The following is a 21,078-nucleotide window of genomic DNA, read 5'->3' as shown; positions in this document are numbered from 1 at the left end:
GGCCAAAGGGCCTGTTTCCACACTGTATCACTCTATGAACTCTGTATATAACTCCAATGAGGTTAACTTGTCTTTGGTCAGGTCAGCGTCTTTATTATTTCAAACATGGTGCCATATCTGAGAACCAGACTTCATTACTATTCACAGTACGTTTGTTAACTCACATAAAACCAATCATAGTTGCCCAGACACTGGCTCAAGAATATTTATGGAGAAGAACACAATGTTCCCAAAATGAAGTTGCCAACCACCAATCCTTAATGACATTCTTAAGATTTTACTGTGTGATTTTAATTTTTTGTTTGGTGAACAAAGAACCAGAGGACGTAGGTTTAAGGCGGGGGGGGAGGGGGGAGATTTAATAGGGACCCGAGGAGAAACTTGTTTTACACTGAGGGTGGTGGGTATATGGAACGAGCTGCCAGAGGAGGTAGTTACGGCAGGTACGGTAGAAACATTTGGACAGCTACATGGATCGGACAGGTTTAGAATGATATGGGCCACACGCAGGCAGGTGAGGCTAGTGTAGATGGGGCATGTTGGCCGGTGTGGGCACGTTGGGCTGAAGGGCCTGTTTCCACACTGTATGACCCTATATCAAGCTGATAATAATCCATGATCTGTATGGTAGTGTAAGATGCTAGATTTTATTTTTACCAATTCATAATAATCAATTAATAATAAGCAGTTAATAAAAATACATTGATTAATAATTATTAAAAAGGTGGTGATGGAGGATTAGAGCATAGAACACAGAACAGTACAACAAGGGAACAGGCCCTTTGGCCCACAATGTCTGTGCCGATCATGAAGCAAAGTTAATGTCCTCTGCCTGCACGTGATCCATGTCCCTCCATATCCATGTGCATATCCAAAAGCCACTGTATCTGCCTCCATAACCACCCCTGGCAGCGCGTTCCAGGCACCCGCCACCCTCTATGCTTTAAACTTTGCCCCTCTCCCTTAAAGCTAAGCACGGGCTGGCCAGTAGCACAGCAGTAGAGTTGCTCACATACAGTAATAGAGACACCAGGTCTCTATTACAGAATCGGGGGTTCCATCCCGACCACGGGCGCTGTCTGTACGGAGTTTGTACGTTCTCCCCGTAACCGTGTGGGTTTTCTCCGAGATCTTCGGTCTCCTCCCACACTCCAAAGACGTACAGGTTTGTAGGTTAATTGGTTTTGGTAAAATTGTAAATTGTCCCTACTGTGTGTAGGATCGTGTTAGTGTGCGGTGATCGCTGGTCGGTGTGGACACGGTGGGCCAAAGGGCCTGTTTCCGCGCTGTATCTCTAAACTAAACTAAGCTATGGATATAGCAAATCAAACATAATGCTTACCATGAACCTGTGTGGAACAGTCCTGGAGAACAGGAATAGGCGACGTGTTGGGTCAGGACCCTTCAGTATTACTGAGTTACTCCAGCACTTTGTGCCTTTCCTTTTGCAAAGCACCATCTGCAGTTCCTTGTAACTACATTTTGTGGAGTAATTGTGTTCCCACCTTGATGTTAAGAAATTGTTCAGCAAACCGTGATCTTCATTTCCAGAACAAATTGCTGGATTAACTCAGCAGAGCCACCAGAATCTGTGGGAGGAATGAATATGCGATATTTCGGCTCAGAACCGAAACATCACCTTTCCCTTCACAGATGCCGTCTGATTAAACTTTAGACGGAAACAGGCCCTTCGGCCCACCGGGTCCTCACTGACCCAGCACTGACCGACCAGCGATTGCACCGACCAGCGATCACTCCGCACACTAACCTACACACACGGGGAGCAATGTGTACAAATTACCAAAACCAATTAAACCACAAACCTGTACATCTTTGGAGTGTAGGAGGAATCCGGAGCAACCGGTGAAAACCCACGAGGTCACAGAGAGAACGTACAAACTCCACACAGCATCCGTAGTCAGGATTGAACCCAGATGCCTGGTGCTGTGAGGCAGCAACTCTACCGCTGCTCCACCGTGCTGCCTCCACTGAGTTCCTCCAGCTCTTTGTTTTGCTCAAGATTCCAGCATGTGCAATTCCTTGTGTCACCATGATCTTTCATTTCACCAGCATGGATACCAATGAATTTCATGAAGGTTCACACTTGATGCCTGATTTGGGCAGTGGATGGTGTCAGCACAGTGGGCATTGTGTTGTCCTGAAGGGAAAAATGACACACACGTGATAGAAATGTTACAGGGCTCTGTCCTGCAGCGCTGGTCACCTGTATCCAGGTTCATTAGACATGAAGATAATTGCTTTATCGGCTCTCTACAATTGGACAACTAGGCAAGAGAGAGCACAATCCTTTCCACATACACAATGTTCCTGGTTCAGATTTCCAGTCATAGTTATACAGCACATAAGTAGCCCTTCTGCCCAACTTGTCCATACAGTCATAGAGCGATACAGTGTGGAAACAGGCCCTTCGGCCCAACACGCCCACACCCGCCAGCAATGTCCCAGCAACACTAGTTCCACCTGTCTGTGCTTGGTCCATATCCTCCAAACCTGTCCTATGCATGTACCTTCTAACTGTTTCTTAAACGTTGGAATAGTCCCAGCCTCAACTACCTCCTCTGGCAGCTTGTTCCATACACCCACCACCCTTTGTGTGAAAAAGTTACCCCTCAGATTCCTATTAAATCTTTTCCCCTTCACCTTGAGCCTATGTCCTCTGGTCCTCGATTCCCCAACTCAGATTCTGCATCTACCCGATCTATTCCTCTCATGATTTTGTACACCTCTATAAGATCACCCCTCATCCGCGCTCCATGGAATAGAGACCCAGCCTGCTCAACCTCTCCCCACAGCTCACACCCTCTAGTCCTGGCAACATCCTCGTAAATCTTTTCTGAACCCTTTTAAGCTTGACAATATCAAGTCCATGCCGACTAAGATGTCCCATCTAAGCTGGGGTCCCATTTTCCTGCATTTGTCCCATGTCTCTCTGAACCTTCCTTATCCAAATGTCTCTTATGGTACTTGTCTCAACTACCTGCTCCATATACCCCCCCCCACCCATATTATTCACATGCCACTGTTTGGAAAAGTTGCCCCTCAGGTTCCTATTAAATCTTTCCTCTCTCACCTTAAACCTATGTCCTCTGGTCCTTCATTCCTATACCCTGGGGGGGACTGCGCATTTATTGTCATGTTTAAAAAAGAGTGCAAGACTAATTAGGCGTAATAGCAGCAGGTGTGGATGAAGTGAGTTGGCCCGTGAGCACAATTTAAATCACGGTGCCGATGAACAAACAGAGAGTATTTAAACTCTCAGTGCACACATTTAATGGAACACTATCGCATAGATTGAAATAAGAAAAATAATTGGCTTTTGAAATAGATATACACTTAATGTACCCTTAACAAGTACACACTTAAGCAGAGTATGCTGCATAATGAAGCCAACTGTATTTTATTAATATGGCATTGGAAGCCAGCACACTGCTCCCCTGTGAGCTAATTATGGTGCTATCTTATTATGTTCCTGCAACAGCTTTAAGGTGATCAGCTCCTGCTGTGCTTCTGCATAAAAGTTTTATCCAGTCACATTTCAGTGCACAATTAACTAAACTGACAGCATCTGTTAGTAGTGTTAAAGGTTGTGTCTTTCAGTTTTCAGCTTAATGGTTAATCATCTCATTTCCCCCAGTCGTCTCAGCGAGCAGACTCTGCAGATGGTTGATTAAAACGGCATGGGGATGATTAGACTGCCACTCTTGCAGATGAATGGGTCTCCTTTGCCCTCCTGTCCCCTCTCCAATATCCTCTGATGCAAGATGAGTTTTAACATCAGTTTTGGTGGAACGGGTAGGCAGAAAGTTGCTGCAAATCCGCAACAAAACCAGAGAAAGTTTAGTTTACAGATAGTTTCGGCCCTTCAGCCCTACGAGTCCACGCCGGCCAGTGATTACCCGTACACTTGTTCTATCCTACACATTTGAGATAATTTACAGAAGCCAATTGACCAACAAACCTGTCCATCTTTGGAGTGTGGGAGGAAACCGGAACACTTGGAGAAAACCCACGCGGTCACGGGGAGAACGTGCAAACTTTACAGACTGCACCCATGGTCAGGATGGAACCCAGGTCCCTACCGCTGTAAGGCAGCAGCTCTACCCTCTGCACCACCGTGCCGCTGTTGGATTCACCGAGGAGATAATTCAAACAGCGAACTAGGTTCAGGCATAAGATCTTGAGGTAAACCCTGACCAGCACAGGCTGCCCCACAAAACGCTGACACAGCGCATAAAGTCATTGAGTCATATAGTGTGAACAGGCCCTTCGGCCCAACTGACCCACACCAGACAACATGTGCCAGCTACACTAGTCCCACCTACCCGCATTCGGTCCATATCCCTCCAAACCTGGTACATGGACAACGTCATGGAGTTTGTGAACTTCCTCAACGGCGAGTGAAATCCAGCATGATGGCTTCTTTATAAAGAAGGGTGGTGGGTATATGGAACCAGCTATAGGAGCATTTAAAAGACATTTGCTGGTACATGGATATGAAAGGTTTAGAGGAATATGGGCCAAATGCAGGCAGATGGGATAGTGTAGATGGGGCATCTTGGTTGGCATGGGTAAGATGGGCTGAAGTGCTTGTTTCCATGTTGTATGACTAATTCTATGACTCTCTATGGAAACATAGAAAATTGATGCAGGAGTAGGCCATTTGGCCCTTCGAGCCAGCACCGCCATTCAATATGAACATGGCTGATCATCCAAAATCAGTACCCTGTTCTGCCTTTTCCCACCATATTCATTGATTAGCCCTAAGAGCTAAATCTAACTATCTCTTGAAAACATCCAGTGATTTAGCCCCCACTGCCTTCTGTGGCAGAGAATTCTACAGATTCACAACTCTCTGGGTGAAAAAGGTTTTCCTCATCTCAGTCCTAAAGGGCCTACCCATTATTCTTAAACTGTGAACCCTGATTCTGGACTCCCCCAACATCGGGAACATTGTTCCTGCATCTAGCCTGTCCAATTTGGGCAGTGGGCAGGTGCTATTGACCTCCACGAGTCTCGGGCAGATGGGGCTCGTCAGCCTGGGAAGGCAGTCCATCTAGGAGAGGGAAAACTCTGATTTAAATTCAATTCAATTCAATTCAATTCAATTCAACTTTAATGTCATCGCACAAATACAAGTATCAGTACAACGAAATGCAGTTTTGCGTCAGACCGTAGTAGTTGTACATAAAGAGAAAAGACAAGAAAAAAATAGAAAGAGAGAAGATACAGAATAATCAGGAAATACAGAATGATTAAACAAAGGGGGACGGAGGGACCAGAGAAGTCTATCGTCGGGACTCCGAGTTCAGCAGTGTGATTGTGTTGTTATAGAAGCTTTTCCTCATCCTGCTGGTACGTGACCTGAGGCTCCTGTACCGCCTCCCTGATGGGAGGAGGGCAAACAGTCCATGGTTGGGGTGTGAGGGGTCTTTGATGATCTTCCCAGCCCGTCTCAGACACCGTTTTCGGTGGAGGGCATCCATGGCAGGGAGCGGGGCACCGATGATGTGCTGCGCGGTTTTCACCACCCGTTGTAGTGCTTTCCTGTCCGCAGCAGTGCAGCTGCTGTACCATACCGTGAAGCAGGTGGTCAGGATACTCTCTATGGTACAGCGGTAAAAGTTGGTCAGGATCTGGGGGACAGGTGGGCTTTCTTGAGCCTCCTAAGGAAGTAAAGGCGCTGCTGTGCCTTTTTGATCAGCTTGGAGGTGTTGAGGGACCAGGACAAGTCCTCCGAGATATGCACTCCGAGGAATTTATAGCTGGAGACGCGCTCCACCTCAGTCCCGTTTATATGGATGGCGGTATGACTGCCTCCTCTGGTCTGCCTGAAGTCGACAATAATCTCCTTCGTCTTTTTGGAGTTGAGGATGAGGTTATTGTCGGCACACCAGGTGGTCAGGTGCTGGATCTCATCCCTGTAGGCTGACTCATCGTTGTCGCTGATCAGTCCTACTACCGTGGTATCGTCAGCAAACTTAATAATGGCGTTGGATCCGTGCTTTGGGATGCAGTCGTGGGTGAAGAGGGAGTAGAGGAGAGGGCTGAGCACACAGCCCTGTGGCACTCCGGTGTTCAGTGTTATAGTGGAGGAGGTGAGGTTATTGACCCTAACAGACTGTGGTCTGTTGGTGAGGAAGTCCAATGTCCAGTTGCAGAGGGAGGTGGAGATGCCAAGTCCACTGAGTTTGGTGATCAAGCTGGCTGGGATGATGGTGTTAAAGGCAGAGCTGAAATCTATGAACAGCAGCCTGATGTAGGAGTTGTTGTGGTCCAGGTGGGTCAGGGCAGAGTGTAGGGCCGCCGATATGGCGTCCTCTGTAGACCTGACCTCCACTGCCTTGTGGCCATATCCAGTCATGGAAAAGGCTCCAGGAGTAAATCTCAAGAAAATCATTTTTTGGGAGTCGGAGCCCCTAAGGCAGTTCGTCGTTGTCTACAACCTCGCTCTGGCAGCTCCTGCGACGGCGCTGGTGCCAAACTGTAACGGCCCTGCTGTTCCATTGGATCGATCAGCGACGTGGAGAGGGGGGACGTGCTGCATGGGCAACAGCCTGTCCTCTATATGACATCGCCCAGGCTTGCATCCAACCAGGATGCATCACCCATGGTCAGTCATTACCGAGAGGGGCCTACTACTACTACTACTACTACTACTAGCCTGTCCAATCCTCTAAGAATTATATATGTTTCTATAAGATCCCCTTTTAAATCCCAGCGAATACAAGCCCAATCGACTCATTCTTTCATCTTACGTCAGTCCCGCCATCCCGGGAATTAACCTGGTGAACCAACGCTGCACTCCCTCAATAACAATAATGTCCTTCCTCAAATTAGGAGACAAAAATTGCACACAACACTCCAGGTGCGAGGCAGATATACGATAGTGGTGTTTAAGAGGCTTTTATATAGGCACTTGGATCTGCAGGAAGACAGGAGTATGAATCACTTGCAGGCAGTGGAGATGAGTTGGTATCATGTTCATCACAGACATTGTGTGCCGAAGGGCCTGTTCCTGTGCTGTTCTATATAAGGCTCGTGTAGAGCAGAATGCCAGCATTGATGTTTAGTGTTTTCAAACTCAATCTCAAGAGAATACATTGTACAATGGACACTCCTTTCAATATGTCCAAATATTTTAAGTTAATAAAGAGCCTTTGATGTGTTGTGAATGAGGCCGAGTGAATCACATAGACCAGACTCCCCACTGACAACTCCATCTGCAGTAGATGGACACCAAAGTGGTCAGCAAAAATGACAGCACGATCGTGACCAGCTGGGCAAGTGAGCTGAGGAAGGGAGGAATATGTGGGGAAAAGAGAGAGGACGAGGAATATGTAGTTATCTAAATATTCGTTGGGTCGTGATTTACCCAAGCAGAATATGAGGTGCTGTTCCTCCAGTTTGTGTTGGGCCTCACTCTGGCAATGGAGGAGGTCCAGGACAGAAAGGTCAGTGTGGGAATGGGAAGGAGAGTTTAAAATGGTCAGCAACCGGGAGATCCAACAGGCCTTGGTGGACCGAGCGCAAGTGTTGAGTGAAACGGTCGCTGGGCCTACGTTTTGTCTCGCCGATGTACAGGAGGCGGCATTAGTGACACCAGATGCAGTAGATGAGGTCAGAGGAGGCACCAATCTACCTCGATCTCACCTGGAAGGACTGCTGGGGTCCATGGATGGAGTCGAGGGAAGAGGTTTAGGGACAGGTGTTACATCTCCAGTGGTTGCAAGGGAAAGTACCTGGTGAGGGGGTGGTTTGGGTGGGAATGGATGAGTGACCCAGTTGTGGGGAGAGTGATCTCTGCGGAAGACACATATATTCCTCCTCCTAGCTTTCCATTTCACTCCCCTACTGTGTGGAATGATCTCCTTTTCATCTTTAGCCTCTGTCTACCCATTTATCAATCACCCCCCTCACCTGTATCTACCTATCACCAGGTTTTATCCAACCATTTATTTTCCAGCTTTCTCCCCACCCTCCTCCTCCATCAGTCAGAAGAGTCAAGAGTCAAGAGTCAATTTAATTGTCATTTGGACCCCTAGAGGTCCAAACGAAATGCCGTTTCTGCAGCCATACATTACACACAAATAGACCCAGACACAACATAATTACATTTTACATAAACATCCATCACATAGCTGTGATGGAAGGCCAAAAAAAACTTATCTCTCCACTGCACTCTCCCCCCCCCCCGATGTCAGAGTCAAAGTCAAAGCCCCCGGCTGGCGATGGCGATTGTCCCGCGGCCATTGAAACCACGCCGGGTGGTGCGAGGTCGCACACCGGGTCTTGGTGTTGGAGCCCCCGGTGTGCGCTCGCAAAGTCCCGCGACCATTCCAGCCGCGCGGGGCAATGGTGTTAGGCCCCGCTCCAGGAGCTCTTCGACCCCGCAACACGGGCGGGAGAATTCGCCGTTGCAGGAGCCCCGAAAAGCGGTCTCTCTCCAGGGATCCGCGGGCTCCCGGCGCCGCTGTCCGCAGACCCGCAGCAGCAGCCTCCGACTCAGCAGCAGCAGCAGCAGCAGCGGCAGCAGCAGCAGCAGCGCTCCTCCACCGCTCCACCCGCTCCGGACTCGGCCAGCCCCGCGACGGCGACGGTGAGTAGCACCAGAGTCCCCGGCTTCTTCCTGTTGGAGGCCGCTCCTCGTTGCGGCCCCAACGACAACGGAAACCCGACGAGAAAAGGAAAAAGGTCGGGTCTCCAGTGCAGGGAGAGATTAAAAAGTTTCCCCCCCCCTCCCACCCCACCCCCACCCCCCCCCACACACACCCCAACAAAAAATAAAAAAAACTACATTAAAACACAGACAGAAAATAATAAAAACGCGGACAGACTGCAGAGGCCGCTGCTGGCCAGAGCCGCGCCGCCTACCGAAGTGTCTCAACCCAACAATATTGTCCTGCATCCTGGGGGCATGAACATTGAATTCTTCCAAATTTGTTAGTCCTTGCTGTCTCGTCCCCTTCCTCAGCCCTCGTGCTGTCTCCTCCTATCTCCCTAACCTTCGGGCTCCTCCTCCTTTTTCCTTTCTTCTCCCCCCCCCCCCCTCCCCACCACCACCCCCATCAGTCTGAAGAAGGGTTTCGGTCCGAAACGTTGCCTATTTCCTTCGCTCCATAGATGCTGCTGCACACGCTGAGTTTCTCCAGCATTTTTGGCTACCTTCGATTTTCCAGCATCTGCATTTCCTTCTTAAACAACAATATTGTCTGTCCATTCCTTCCACAGCTGCTGCCTGACCCGCTGAGTTCCTCTGGCTCTTTGGGTTTTACTCAAGATTACAGCATCTGCAGTTCCAAACAAAGTATTTTAGCAACCCAAGCCAGCAGAAGCAGTATTTTTATTTTATCAGAAAAGCTATACTTGATCATCTGCACAGTGATCCATGTGCCTCGAGCTCTTCATCCCTTGCAGCTTGCTAGAAAATAACCAACACAGGGTCTCCATTAGCCAGAGTAGTGCTTGAGGCTGTACTGCAGGGTTTCAAGGCTGACAGCCTCGAGGGACATTTAGTCAATGAGTTATCATCAGACATTGTCGAAAAAGCCAGCTAAAATCACCATTTACTAGGTTATTGGGCAGTGCCAATACTTCATTGCAAGATATGAAACTAAAATGATTTCCTTGGAAATGTTGACAGCGTTGTAGTGGTTGTACAAGGTGTTGGCCGGGTCCATGGGTTCAGTTTTGGTCAGCCTGCTATAAGATTCCATTCAGCTGGAAACAGCGCGGAGAAGATTTATGAGGTTGTTGCCAGGATTTGGAGGCCTACGTTTAGTTTAGGTTAGAGATACAGTGTGGAAACAGGCCCTTCAGCCCACCGAGTGCACACTGACCAGCGATACATTAGTTCTTTCCCACACACTAGGGACAATTTACAGAAGCCAATTACCCTAGAAACATGCATGTTTTAACCCTAACCCGAATCCACGCTGTCATGGGGAGAACATGTAACTTCTGCACAGACAGCACCCGTAGTCAGGATCGAACTCGGGTTTCTGGCGCTGTGAGGCAGCAACTCTACCCCTGCTCCACCGTGCCGCCCAAAGGTTGGACAGGCTAAGACTGTATACCTTGGAGGACACAAAGTGCTGGGGGTAACTCAACACCCCTGGAGAATGTGGGCAGGTGACCTTTCTGCTTGAGACCCTTCTTCAGATTGTAGGCATGGGGAAAAGAGAGGTGGAACATGGGAGTGGCAGGACAAAGCTTGGAAGGTAATAGGTGGACACAGGTAGACACAGGTGAAGGGGACATTGGACAGGCAGACGTTGGAACAAAGGCCAGAGACAAGAACAATGAGACAGGTTTGAAGAGTTGCCGATTGTGAAGCCAGTGGGAGGAGAGTAGGGGGGGGGGTGGGTGATGGAGGGGAGAAAAACATGGGAGTTGAGTCCAGGTGGGGGCCAGGGAAGAGAAGGGAGGGGGGTGGAGAGAGGGAAAGGGGGGAGAAAAGACGGGAGATGGGTAAGTTAGAGGTTACCTAAAATTGGAGAATACAACCCTTATACCGGTGGGTTGTAAGCTACCTTTACTCAACCTCTCCCCGTAGCTGAAACCCTCTAATCCCGGCATCATTCTGGTAAACCTCATCTGCACCCTCTCCAAAGCCCCCACATGCTTCCTGTAATGGGGGCGACCAGAACTACACGCAACACTCCAGATGTGGCCTGACCAAAGTCCTATAGAGCTGCATCATGACCTCCTGACTCTTGTACTCAATGTACCCAGCAATGAAGGCGAGCGTATCGCTCTGTCTACTGTGCTGCCACCTTCCCCGAGCGATGAACATGGATTCCAACATCCCTCTGCACATCAATGCTGTTTAGGGTCTTGCCATGAACTGTATACTCTCTCCTTACATTCAACACCTCACACATGCTCGGGGTTAAACTCCATCTGCCATTTCACTGCCCGTTTCTGCAGCTGATCGACATCTCCTGACAACGTTCCTCAGTCTGCAACTCCTCCAATGTTGGTGTTGTCAGCAAACTTACTCACCAACCCATTCACATTTAGGTCCAGGTCGTTCATATGAAGTGTGGTAGCACACGCTAACTGAGCAATTACAATTTGAACAAAGTAAGCCTTTTTTCTACTACCATTGCCTACCATTGTTACTGTTCTAATTAATATGTGACTCTAAACAAGTTATTAATTGTTCTGGTGTTTTTTCACTGTCAGGGAGATCCTGTTACCAACCATTTAGCAGCAAAGATTGTGGAGAGCGTCTGCACCACAAGCTCATCGGCAGCTCAAGGGTTTGTGACTGGGGAGATTGGCCAGTTGCTGTGGTACCTGTTTACACACTCCACTGTGGACTCGTTACGTGTGACAGCCATCTCGGTAAGCTTGCAGCGTCCACGATCTATCACAACACATGGAAATCAAACCATGCCTGTTTAAGATGAAGCTTCTTTTTGTACTCGAGCCATACATCTTCCATCGACTGGTTGCTATTTCCTTTTTCCATTTTGTATGAACATTCTTTCTAACGGTACAAACAGTGAATTTTCCAATCTCAACGTACAATCCCCACCCATTTTTCCCTCTCTCTTTCCTGTTCCTGAATCATACCCATGTCTCCCCCTCCTACTCCCCCATTTCTTTCCACCTGTATCCCTTTTCTCTAGTTTTGCAACTTGCATTTCTCACTGTTTGTATCTCCGACCTTTGTCCGACCACCTGCGGATCAAACCCTCCCCCTCACATGTCCCCACCTATCACTTGCCTTGCTATGCCCAGTCTCACTTCTCTTCCAGTTTTTTCTCCCCCACGCAGTCTGTAGACGGGTCCCGACTCAAAACGTCACCTACTCCCTGGATTAGGGGGTAGACACAAGATGCTGCAGTAACTCAGCGGGACAGGCAGCAACCCTGGAGAGATGGAATGGGTGACGTTTTGGGTCGAGACCCTTCTTCAGACTGATGTCAGGGGAGGGGGCGGGACAGAGATAGTCGGCGACAGTAAGACTGGTGGGAGAACTGGGGAGGGGGAGGGGATGGATTGAGAGGGAAAGCAAGGGCTATCTGAAGTTAGAGAAGTCAATGTTCATACCGCTGGGGTGTAAACTACCCAAGCAAAATATGAGGTGTTGTTCCTCCAATTTGCGCTGGGATAAACAGAAAGGTTAGATTGGGAATGGGAGGGGGATTTGAACTGCTGAGCAACCGGGAGATCAGGTAGGTTAAGATGGACTGAGCAGTGGTGTTCAGTGAAACAACCGCCGAGCCTGCGCATGGTCTCGCCGATGTAGAGAAGTTGACACCTGGATACAGTAGATGAGGTTGGAGGAGGTGCAAGTGAACATCTGCCTCACCTGGAAAGACTGTCGGGGTCCTTGGATGGAGTCGAGGGGGGAGGTAAAGGGACAGGTGTTGCATCTCTTGCGGTTGCAGGGGAAAGTACCCGGGGAGGGGTGGTTTGGGTGGGAAGGGACGAGTTGACCAGCGAGTTTCGGAGGGAACGGTCTCTATTGAAAACAGAAAAGGGAGGAGATGGGAAGATGTGGCCAGTGGTGGGAACCCGTTGGGAGGTTGCGAAAATGTTGAAGGATTATATGTGATATGCGACGGCTGATGGGGTGGAAGGAGGATTCTGTCCTTATTACCAAGATGGGGGGGGGGGGGGGGGGGGGTTGATGGAGACAGTGAGATCTAGAAACGGTAGGGAGATGGCGAAGATGGTCCAAGTGAATTTGAGTGCCGGATGGAAATTAGTGGTGAAGTTGATGAAGTCAGTGAGTTCTGCATGGGTGCAGGAGGTAGCATATACCTAAATAAGCTTTTACTATCGTTCTTTATATTCTTGGCTAGCTTACCTTCATACCTCATCTTTGTCCCTGTATTGCCTTTTGAGTTATCTTCTGTTGCTCTTTAAAGGTTACCCAATCCTCTGGCTTCCCGCTCATCTTTGCTATGTTATACTTCTTCTCATTTTTTTTTATACTGTCCCTGACGTCCCTTGTCAGCCACGGTCGCCCTTACTCCCCTTGGAATCTTTCTTCCCCTTTGGAATTAACTGATCCTGCACCTTCTGTATTATTCCCAGAAATACCTGCCATTGTTGTTCCCCTGTCATCCCTGCTAGTGTATCTTTCCAGTCAACTTTGGCCAGCCCCTCCGTCATGCCTCCCTAGTTCCCTTTAAGAAGCTCAAAAAGCTCAACTGTAATACTGACACTTCCGATTTTCCCTTCTCCCTCTCAAATTGTGAATTAAAACTTATCATATTATGGTCACTATGTCCTAATGGCTCCTTTACCAAATCAAATCCCTTTCAAATCAGTAGTTCCCTTATCAAATCAGGTTCATTAACAACACTAAATCCAGAATTGCCTTCTCCCTGGTAGGCTCCAGTACAAACTGCTCTAAGAATCCATCACCGAGGCACTCAGCAAACTCCCTTCTTGGGGTCCAGTACCAAGCTGATTTTCCCAGTCTTTCTGCATGTTGAAATCTCCCATAACACCCGTAGCATTACCTTTACTACATGCTAATTTAAATTCTTGATTCAACTTGCACCCTATATCCAGGCGACTGTTTGGGGGCCTGTAAACTCCCATTAGGGTCTTTTTACCCATACAATTGGCTGCAGTGTCTCTTCCTCAGCCAATCAAATGCCATTGGAATTGGATGTAGCCCAGTCCATCACACAGACCACACTCCCCACCATCAACTCCATCTACACTTCACGCTGCCTCGGGATAGCACCTAACATAATCAAAGTCTGAAGAAGGGTCTCGATCTGAAATGTCACCCATTCCTTCTCTCCAGAGATGCACCCTGACCTATTGAGTTACTCCGCCATTTTGTGTCTACCTTCAACATAATCAGACTTGTCCCACCATGGTCATTCCTTCCTGCTCCCTCTGGCAGACGGTACAGAAGCTTGAAAGCGCGCACCACCAGACTCAGGAACAGCTTCTTCCCCTCTGTGATCAGGCTTCTGAATGGTCCTTCCATAAGCTAATGTCCTGTCCGATTCACCTCTACCCCATTGCGGACATTGGACTTTGTCTCTGGAACTGATGCGCTACAATGCTGAGAACTATATCCTGTACTCTGTATCTTCCCCATTGCTCTACCTGTTGTCCTGGTGTTTGGCTTGATTGTATTTATCTGATTTGTCTGGATAACGTGCACAACAAAGCTTTTCACTCTACACGTGACAATAATAAAGTTCATTTACAAGTAAAATTCATGTAATTTAGGTTGGAAAGTTTTTGATCACCTGCTGTTGGTTCCGATACATTTTGAGTCTTTATGTTTGGAATGTAATTTGAGCGAACATGTGAAGTATTTCTCTGCTCCCTGCAGGCGTTGTGCAGGATCAGCCGCCATTCTGCCTCTGCTTTTCAAAGTGTTATTGAGAAGGTGGGCCTGACTGCTGTGCTGAGCTCCCTGCAGGCAGGACTCAGCCGAATCCAGCAGTGCATCTTGACCATGCTTGTTGCAATGCTCTCGTCTGGCGTGCACTTGCATAGATTTGTGCAGGAGAAGGTACGACATAAGATTCATATCATTCACTCAATGCTTACTGTCTCTTTGTGCATGATTGCAAAATGTCTTCATATGCCATTTATTCATTTATGATCTTGGGCCGGCACGGCGGCGCAGCGGTAGAGCTGCTGCCTTACAGCGCCAGAGACCCGGGTTCCATCCTGACTACGGGCGCTGTCTGTACGGAGCTTGTACGTTCTCCCTGTGATCTGTGGGGGTTTTCTCCGAGTGCTCCAGTTTCCTCCCACACTCCAAAGACGTGCAGGTTTGTAGGTTAATTGGCTAGGTATGAATATAAAATTGTCCCTAGTGTGTGCAGGGTAGTGTTAATGTGTGGGTATCGCTGGTCAATGTGGACTCGGTGGGCCAAAGGTCCTATTTCTGCACTGTATCTCTAAACTAAGCTATGGATATAAGGTAGACACAAAATGCTGGAGCAACTCAGTGGGACAGGCAGCATCTCGAGAGAAGGAATGGGTGACGTTTCGGGTCAAGACCTTTCTTCAGTCTAAGTTACTCCAGCATTTTGTGTCTATCTACGATTTAAACCAGCATCAGCAGGTCTTTCCTACACATTAATAGACAATAGACAATAGGTGCAGGAGAAGGTCATTCGGCCCTTCGAGCCAGCATCGCCATTCAATGTGATCACGGCTGATCATCCCCCATCAGTACCCCGTTCCTTCTCCCCTTATCCCCTGACTCCGCTATTTTTAAGAGCCTTATCTAGCTCTCTCTTGAAAGCATCCAGAGAACCCGCCTCCACTGCCCTCTGAGGCAGATAATTCCACAGACTCACCACTCTCTGTGATATATATTAATGGTAATACTAATGCAGCAATACAAGTCCTCAGTGCATCCAAAGGCGGTCCATAGAAGTTCATTTTGCACTCATTGCTCTCTTGAAGCACACTACCATTTGGCCCACTTTGCTGCCTAGTGAGAGAAGCCTCCCCCCATCATCTGAATCCGCACACAGACATCTTTCACTGCCCACATTTGAGGTGGAAGCCAACCATCCTTGATGCTGAGGGAGACCATGAGAAGATGATGATTTTCCCTACTGCAGTGCTGTAGTACTTTCCACCTGCTGCTTGGAGTTATGGCCTGACTAATGGTGTGAAACAATCCACAATCATTTCACGTTACTGTGATAAATTACTGTCGATCTTCCTTCATACAAATAGGAAAAAAGCCGTACAACATTTCCAAGTGCTGTTGGCGATCATATCTATTAAAGGCACTTCAGAAAGTTAATTTTCTTCAAACAGGAAGGATTGGTTAGCGATCTTGTTGTGCAAGGCCCCTTCGGCAACAGTGACCATAATATGGTGGAATTCTGCTTTAGGATGGAGAGTGACATGGTTAATTCAGAGACTAGGGTACCGAACTTGTATAAAGGAGACTTTGAAGGTATGAAACGGGAATTGGCTAGGATAGACGGGCAAATTATACTTAAAGGGTTGACAGTGGAGATGCAATGGTGAAGATTTAAAGACAGCATGGATGAACTCCAAATATTGTTCAACCCTGTCTGGCGAAAAAATAAAACGGGGAAGACAATAGACAATAGGTGCAGGAGTAGGCCATTTGGCCCTTCGAGCCAGCACCGCCATTGACTGTGATCAAGGCTGATCATCCCCAATCAGTACCCCGTTCCTGCCTTCTCCCCATATCCCCTGACTCCGCTATTTTTAAGAGCCCTATCTAGCTCTCTCTTGAAAGCATCCAGAGAACCTGCCTCCACTGCCCTCTGAGGCAGAGAATTCCACAGACTCACCACTCTCGGTGAGAAAAAGTGTTTCCTCGTCTCCGTTCTAAATGGCTTAGTCCTTATTCTTAAACTGTGGCCCCTGGTTCTGGACTCCCCCAACATCGGGAACATGTTTCCTTCCTCTAACATGTCTAAACCCTTAACAATCTTATATGTTTCAATAAGATCCCCTCACATCCTTCTAAACTCCAGAGTGTACAAGCCCAGCTGCTCCATTCTCTCAGCATATGACAGTTCCCGCCATCCCAGGAATTAACCTTGTAAACCTACGCTGCACTCCTTCAATAGCAATAATGTCCTTCCTCAAATTAGGGGACCAAAACTGCACACAATACTCCAGGTGTGGTCTCACTAGGGCTCTGTACAACTGCAGAAGGACCTCTTTGCTCCTATATTCGATTCCTCTTGTTATAAAGGCCAACATGCCATTCGCTTTCTTCACTGCCTGTTGTACCGGGACTCAACCGTGGCTGACAAGGGAAGTCAAGGATAGTGTTAAATCCAAGGAAGAGGCATATAAATTGGCCAGAGGAAGCAGTAAACCGGAGGACTTTAGAACTCAACAGAGGAGGACTAAAGGATTAATTAAAAAGGGGGAAAAGAGCATGAAAGGAAGCTTGCGGGGAATATAAAAACTGACTATAAAAGCTTCTTTAGATATGTAAAAAGGAAAAGATTATTGAAGACTCTTACAGTCATAGACAGGTGAATTTATAATGGGAAACAAGGAAATGGTAGAATAGTTAAATGAGTACTTTGTTTGCGTCTTCCTTAGTGAAGACAGAACCAATCTCCCAGAAATACTAGGTGACCGAGGATCTAGTGGGAGGGAGGAACTGAAGGGAATCCATATTAGTCAGCAAATGGTGTTAGGTAAACTGTTGGAACTGAAGGCAGATAAATCCCCAAGGCCTGATGGTCTGCATCCCAGAGTACTCAAGGAATCGTGGATGCATTGGTGATCATTTTCCAATGTTCTCTCAACTCTGGATCAGTTCCTGTGGACTGGAGGTTAGCAAAATGTAACTCCACTTTTTAAGAAAGGAGAGAGAGAGAAAACGGGGAATTATAGACGTTAGCCTTACATCAATAGTAGGGAAGATGCTTGTTGATTACTTCACCCTCGTAAGACCTCATTTGGACTACGCAGTTGCAGCATGGGATCCATACACAAATAAAAACATTTCTTCCATCGAACGTGTCCAAAGACAGGCAGCTCGATTTGTTACTAACACCTATGAGAGAGAAGCGAGTGTTACCAAACTTCTGAATTCTCTGGGGTGGAACCCTCTCCAAGACAGACGTGAAGCTCAAAATGTTACATGGCCAGCTCGACATAGATTACAAGACCTACACCAAACCCAAACCAATTAGGAGCAGACGAGGGCATTCGATCCAATTTGTGATTCCAGCTACCAAGACAGATGTGTACAGTAATTTGTTCTTTCCCCGCACAATTAAAGCATGGAATAATCTCCACCCTACTATAGTTACCTAACCAGATGCAACTAAATTTAAGGTAGCTCTTTCTTCCCAATAAATCTTTCTGGCTTAAGTCCTCCCTCCACCATCTCCAGTTTAAATTCCATTTGGAATATTTTGGATGACCAAGAAACCAAGAACCAAGATGTTATAGCAGTGCATTTGGAAAGCAGTGATGGGATCGGTCAAAGTCAGCATGGATTTATGAAGGGGAAATCATACTTGACTAATCTGTAATTTTTTGAGAATGAATAAGGAAGAACTAGTGGTTGTGGTCAATCTGGACTTTCAAAAAGCCTTTGACATGTTTCACACAAGAGATTAGCGTGCAAAATTGGAGCACATGGTATTGGGGGTAGGGTATTGACATGGATAGAGAACTGGTTGGCAGACAGGAAGCAAAGAGTAGGAATTAATGGGTCCTTTTCAGAATGGCAGGCGGTGCTGGCTCAAAGGGCCACCTATTTTCCTATGTTTCTAAGCTTGTCGCCATTGTTAAGAGTCCACCTTTTTGATCATAAATATACATTATGTGAACAATATTGTTCTTAAAGGTTGTACAGGTTGAGACGTGCAACTCTCACACTGGATTTGTTCCTTTTCTGCAGGATTTTGTCACCAAAATTGTCCGTTTATTGGAAAGTCCTTGGACAGTAATTCGAGCCAAAGCTTTTCTGGTCTTATTGGAAGTTTTAAGGAATAACAAGGAGATGCTGCTGCTTTGTTGCCAGACAAGGTAAGAGGAGCGGTGATCAGAGTGAAGAATGCAATCAAAATGTAAACTGCTTGAAACACTCACCAGGTCCAGCAGCATGTTACTGAAAGAGAATTGGGGTTTCACGTTAATAACCTTTCAGTACTGCCTTGCTGAATAGTTTCAACGTTTCGTATTCTGAAGTTAAAAACAGAAAACGCAGCAAGCACTCAGCAGGTCACGCAGCATCAGTGGAGAGAGAACCCGAGTTAACCAAATATAGACACAAAATGCTGGAGTAACTCAGCTTGTCAGGCAGCATCTGTGGAGAACATGAATAGGTGATGTTTCACAGAGTGCTGGAGTAACTCAGCGGGTCAGGCAGCATCTGTGGAGAACATGGATAGGTGACGTTTCACAGAGTGCTGGAGTAACTCAGCGGGTCTCACTCTATACTCATGACTGTGTAACCGGACATAGTGCGAACTCCATCATCAAGTTCACTGACGACACCACTGTTGTCGAACAAATCACACATGGGAACGAGTCAAGAGTATAGAAGTGAGATCGACCGACTGACCAAGTGGTGCCAGCACAGCAACCTGGCTCTCAACATCAGTAAGACAAGGAACTGATTGTGGACATTGGTAGGGGAAGGATGAGGACCCACAATCCTGTTTACATCAACAATTAAAGAAACAGAGTGTGGAGTAACTCAGTGGGTCAGGCAGCATCTGGGGAGAACATGGATAGGTGACGTTTCACAGAGTGTGCAGTAACTCAGCAGGTCAGGCAGCATCTGTGGAGAACATGGATAGGTGACGTTTCACAGTGCTGGAGTAACTCAGCGGGTCAAGACAAGTCAAGAGTGTTTTATTGTCATGTGTCCCGGATTGGACAATGAAATTCTTACTTGCTGCAGCGCAACAGACTATGTGAATATGTAAACATAGTACATAACGGGGGAAGAGAAAAAAAAAAAGAAAATGTTCAATAAATAACAAATATAGTGCAATAATAATATAGTCTTTTGCAGTTCAGAGCTCAGATCTTATTCAATGTTGTGTTTAATAGCCAGATGGCTGTAAGGAAGAAGCTGTTCCTGTACCTGGACATTGCAGTTTTCAGGCTCCTGTACCTTCTTCCTGATGGCAACGGTGAAATTAGTGCGTTGCCAGGATGGTGTGGGTCCTTGATGATTTTGGCTGCCATTTTGGGACAGCGACTCCGATAGATCCCTTCGACGGTGAGGAAGTCAAAGGCAGTGATGGACTGGGCAGTGGTCACAACATTTTGTAGTCTTTTCCGCTCCTGGACGTTCAAGTTGCGGAACCAGGCCACGATGCAACCAGTCAGAATGCTCTCTACCGTGCACCTGTAGAAGTTTAGGAGAATCCTCTTCGACTTGTGGAATCTCCGTAATCTTCTCAGGAAGTTGATGTGCCTTCTTTACAATTGCATCAGTGTGCTGGGTCCAGGAAAGATCTTCTGACATATGCACGCCCAGGAATTTGAAGTTTTTGACCCTCTCCATCATCGTCCCGTTGATATAAACAGGATTGTGGGTCCGCATCCTTCCCCTACCAATGTCCACAATCAGTTCCTTGGTCTTACTGATGTTGAGAGCCAGGTTGTTTTGCTGGCACCATTTGGTCAGTCGGTCGATCTCACTTCTATACTCTTGACTCGTTCCCATCTGTGATTTGTTCGCCAACAGTGGTGTCGTCAGCGACTTGATGATGGAGTTCGCACTATGTCCGGCTGCACAGTCATGAGTATAGAGTGAGACCCGCTGAGTTACTCCAGCACTCTGTGAAACGTCACCTATCCATGTTCTCCACAGATGCTGCCTGACCCGCTGAGTTACTCCAGTACTCTGTGAAAAGTCACCTATCCATGTTCTCCACAGATGCTGCATGACCCTGATAACTTAGGTCCTGCTTCTGTTAGACTGCTCAAAATGCAGCACCTCACATTGGTCTGTGTTAAATACCATCAACCATTCCTCAGCCCACTTGGCCATCCGATCAAGATCCTTCTGCAATTTTTGATAACCATCTTCACTGTCTACAATACCACCCACTTTAGTATAATCTGCAAACTTGCTAATCTTGCCTTCTATGATTTTATCCAACTCATTGATTAGCGATGACAAACAGTAACGGGCCCAGCACTGACCCCTGAGGCACACCACTAGTCAGACCTCCAGCCCAAAAAGCAACCTGCCACCATCACCCTTTGCTTCCTTCCATGAAGCCAATGTTCTATCCAGTCAGCAATCTCTCCTTGGATCCCATGCGATGCGGGAGGAACATGGTACACAGTCACAGGGAGAACAAGCAAACTCCACAAAGACAGCAGCCAAGGTCAGCATCTGTGGTGCAGCTCTACCAGGCATACCAGTGTGCAGGTCCTTCTATGGCATGTAATCTGAGAGCATATACTTCTTCACCATGAACTCTGTCACACTCCATATCTGAGGTGCACAAACATTCTCATCAAATTCTAAGGTAGAATCAGATAACATAAATAACAACAGTCATAGAGTTATACAACACGGAAACAAGTCCTTTGGACTAACTTGTACACGCCCACCCAGTTGGCATA

The 21,078-nt window shown here is 47.3% G+C and overlaps 1 protein-coding gene across 2 annotated transcripts in view; it reads left to right on the top strand.

Moving 5' to 3' along the window:
* The window catches only part of ulk4 (unc-51 like kinase 4), a 315,218-nt gene that overhangs the window by 119,638 nt on the left and 174,502 nt on the right, over positions 1-21,078 (top strand). For both annotated transcript variants that reach the window (XM_055653277.1, XM_055653269.1), the window contains exons 20-22: positions 11,206-11,367; positions 14,339-14,521; positions 18,386-18,513. In XM_055653277.1, coding sequence (XP_055509252.1) covers positions 11,206-11,367; positions 14,339-14,521; positions 18,386-18,513 — 473 coding nt within the window. The remainder of the gene's footprint in view (positions 1-11,205; positions 11,368-14,338; positions 14,522-18,385; positions 18,514-21,078) is intronic.

This window comes from Leucoraja erinacea, chromosome 2, assembly GCF_028641065.1.
Source record: "Leucoraja erinacea ecotype New England chromosome 2, Leri_hhj_1, whole genome shotgun sequence".
Classification (NCBI taxonomy): Eukaryota; Metazoa; Chordata; class Chondrichthyes; order Rajiformes; family Rajidae; genus Leucoraja; species Leucoraja erinaceus.
This window is presented reverse-complemented; position numbering and strand designations above follow the sequence as displayed.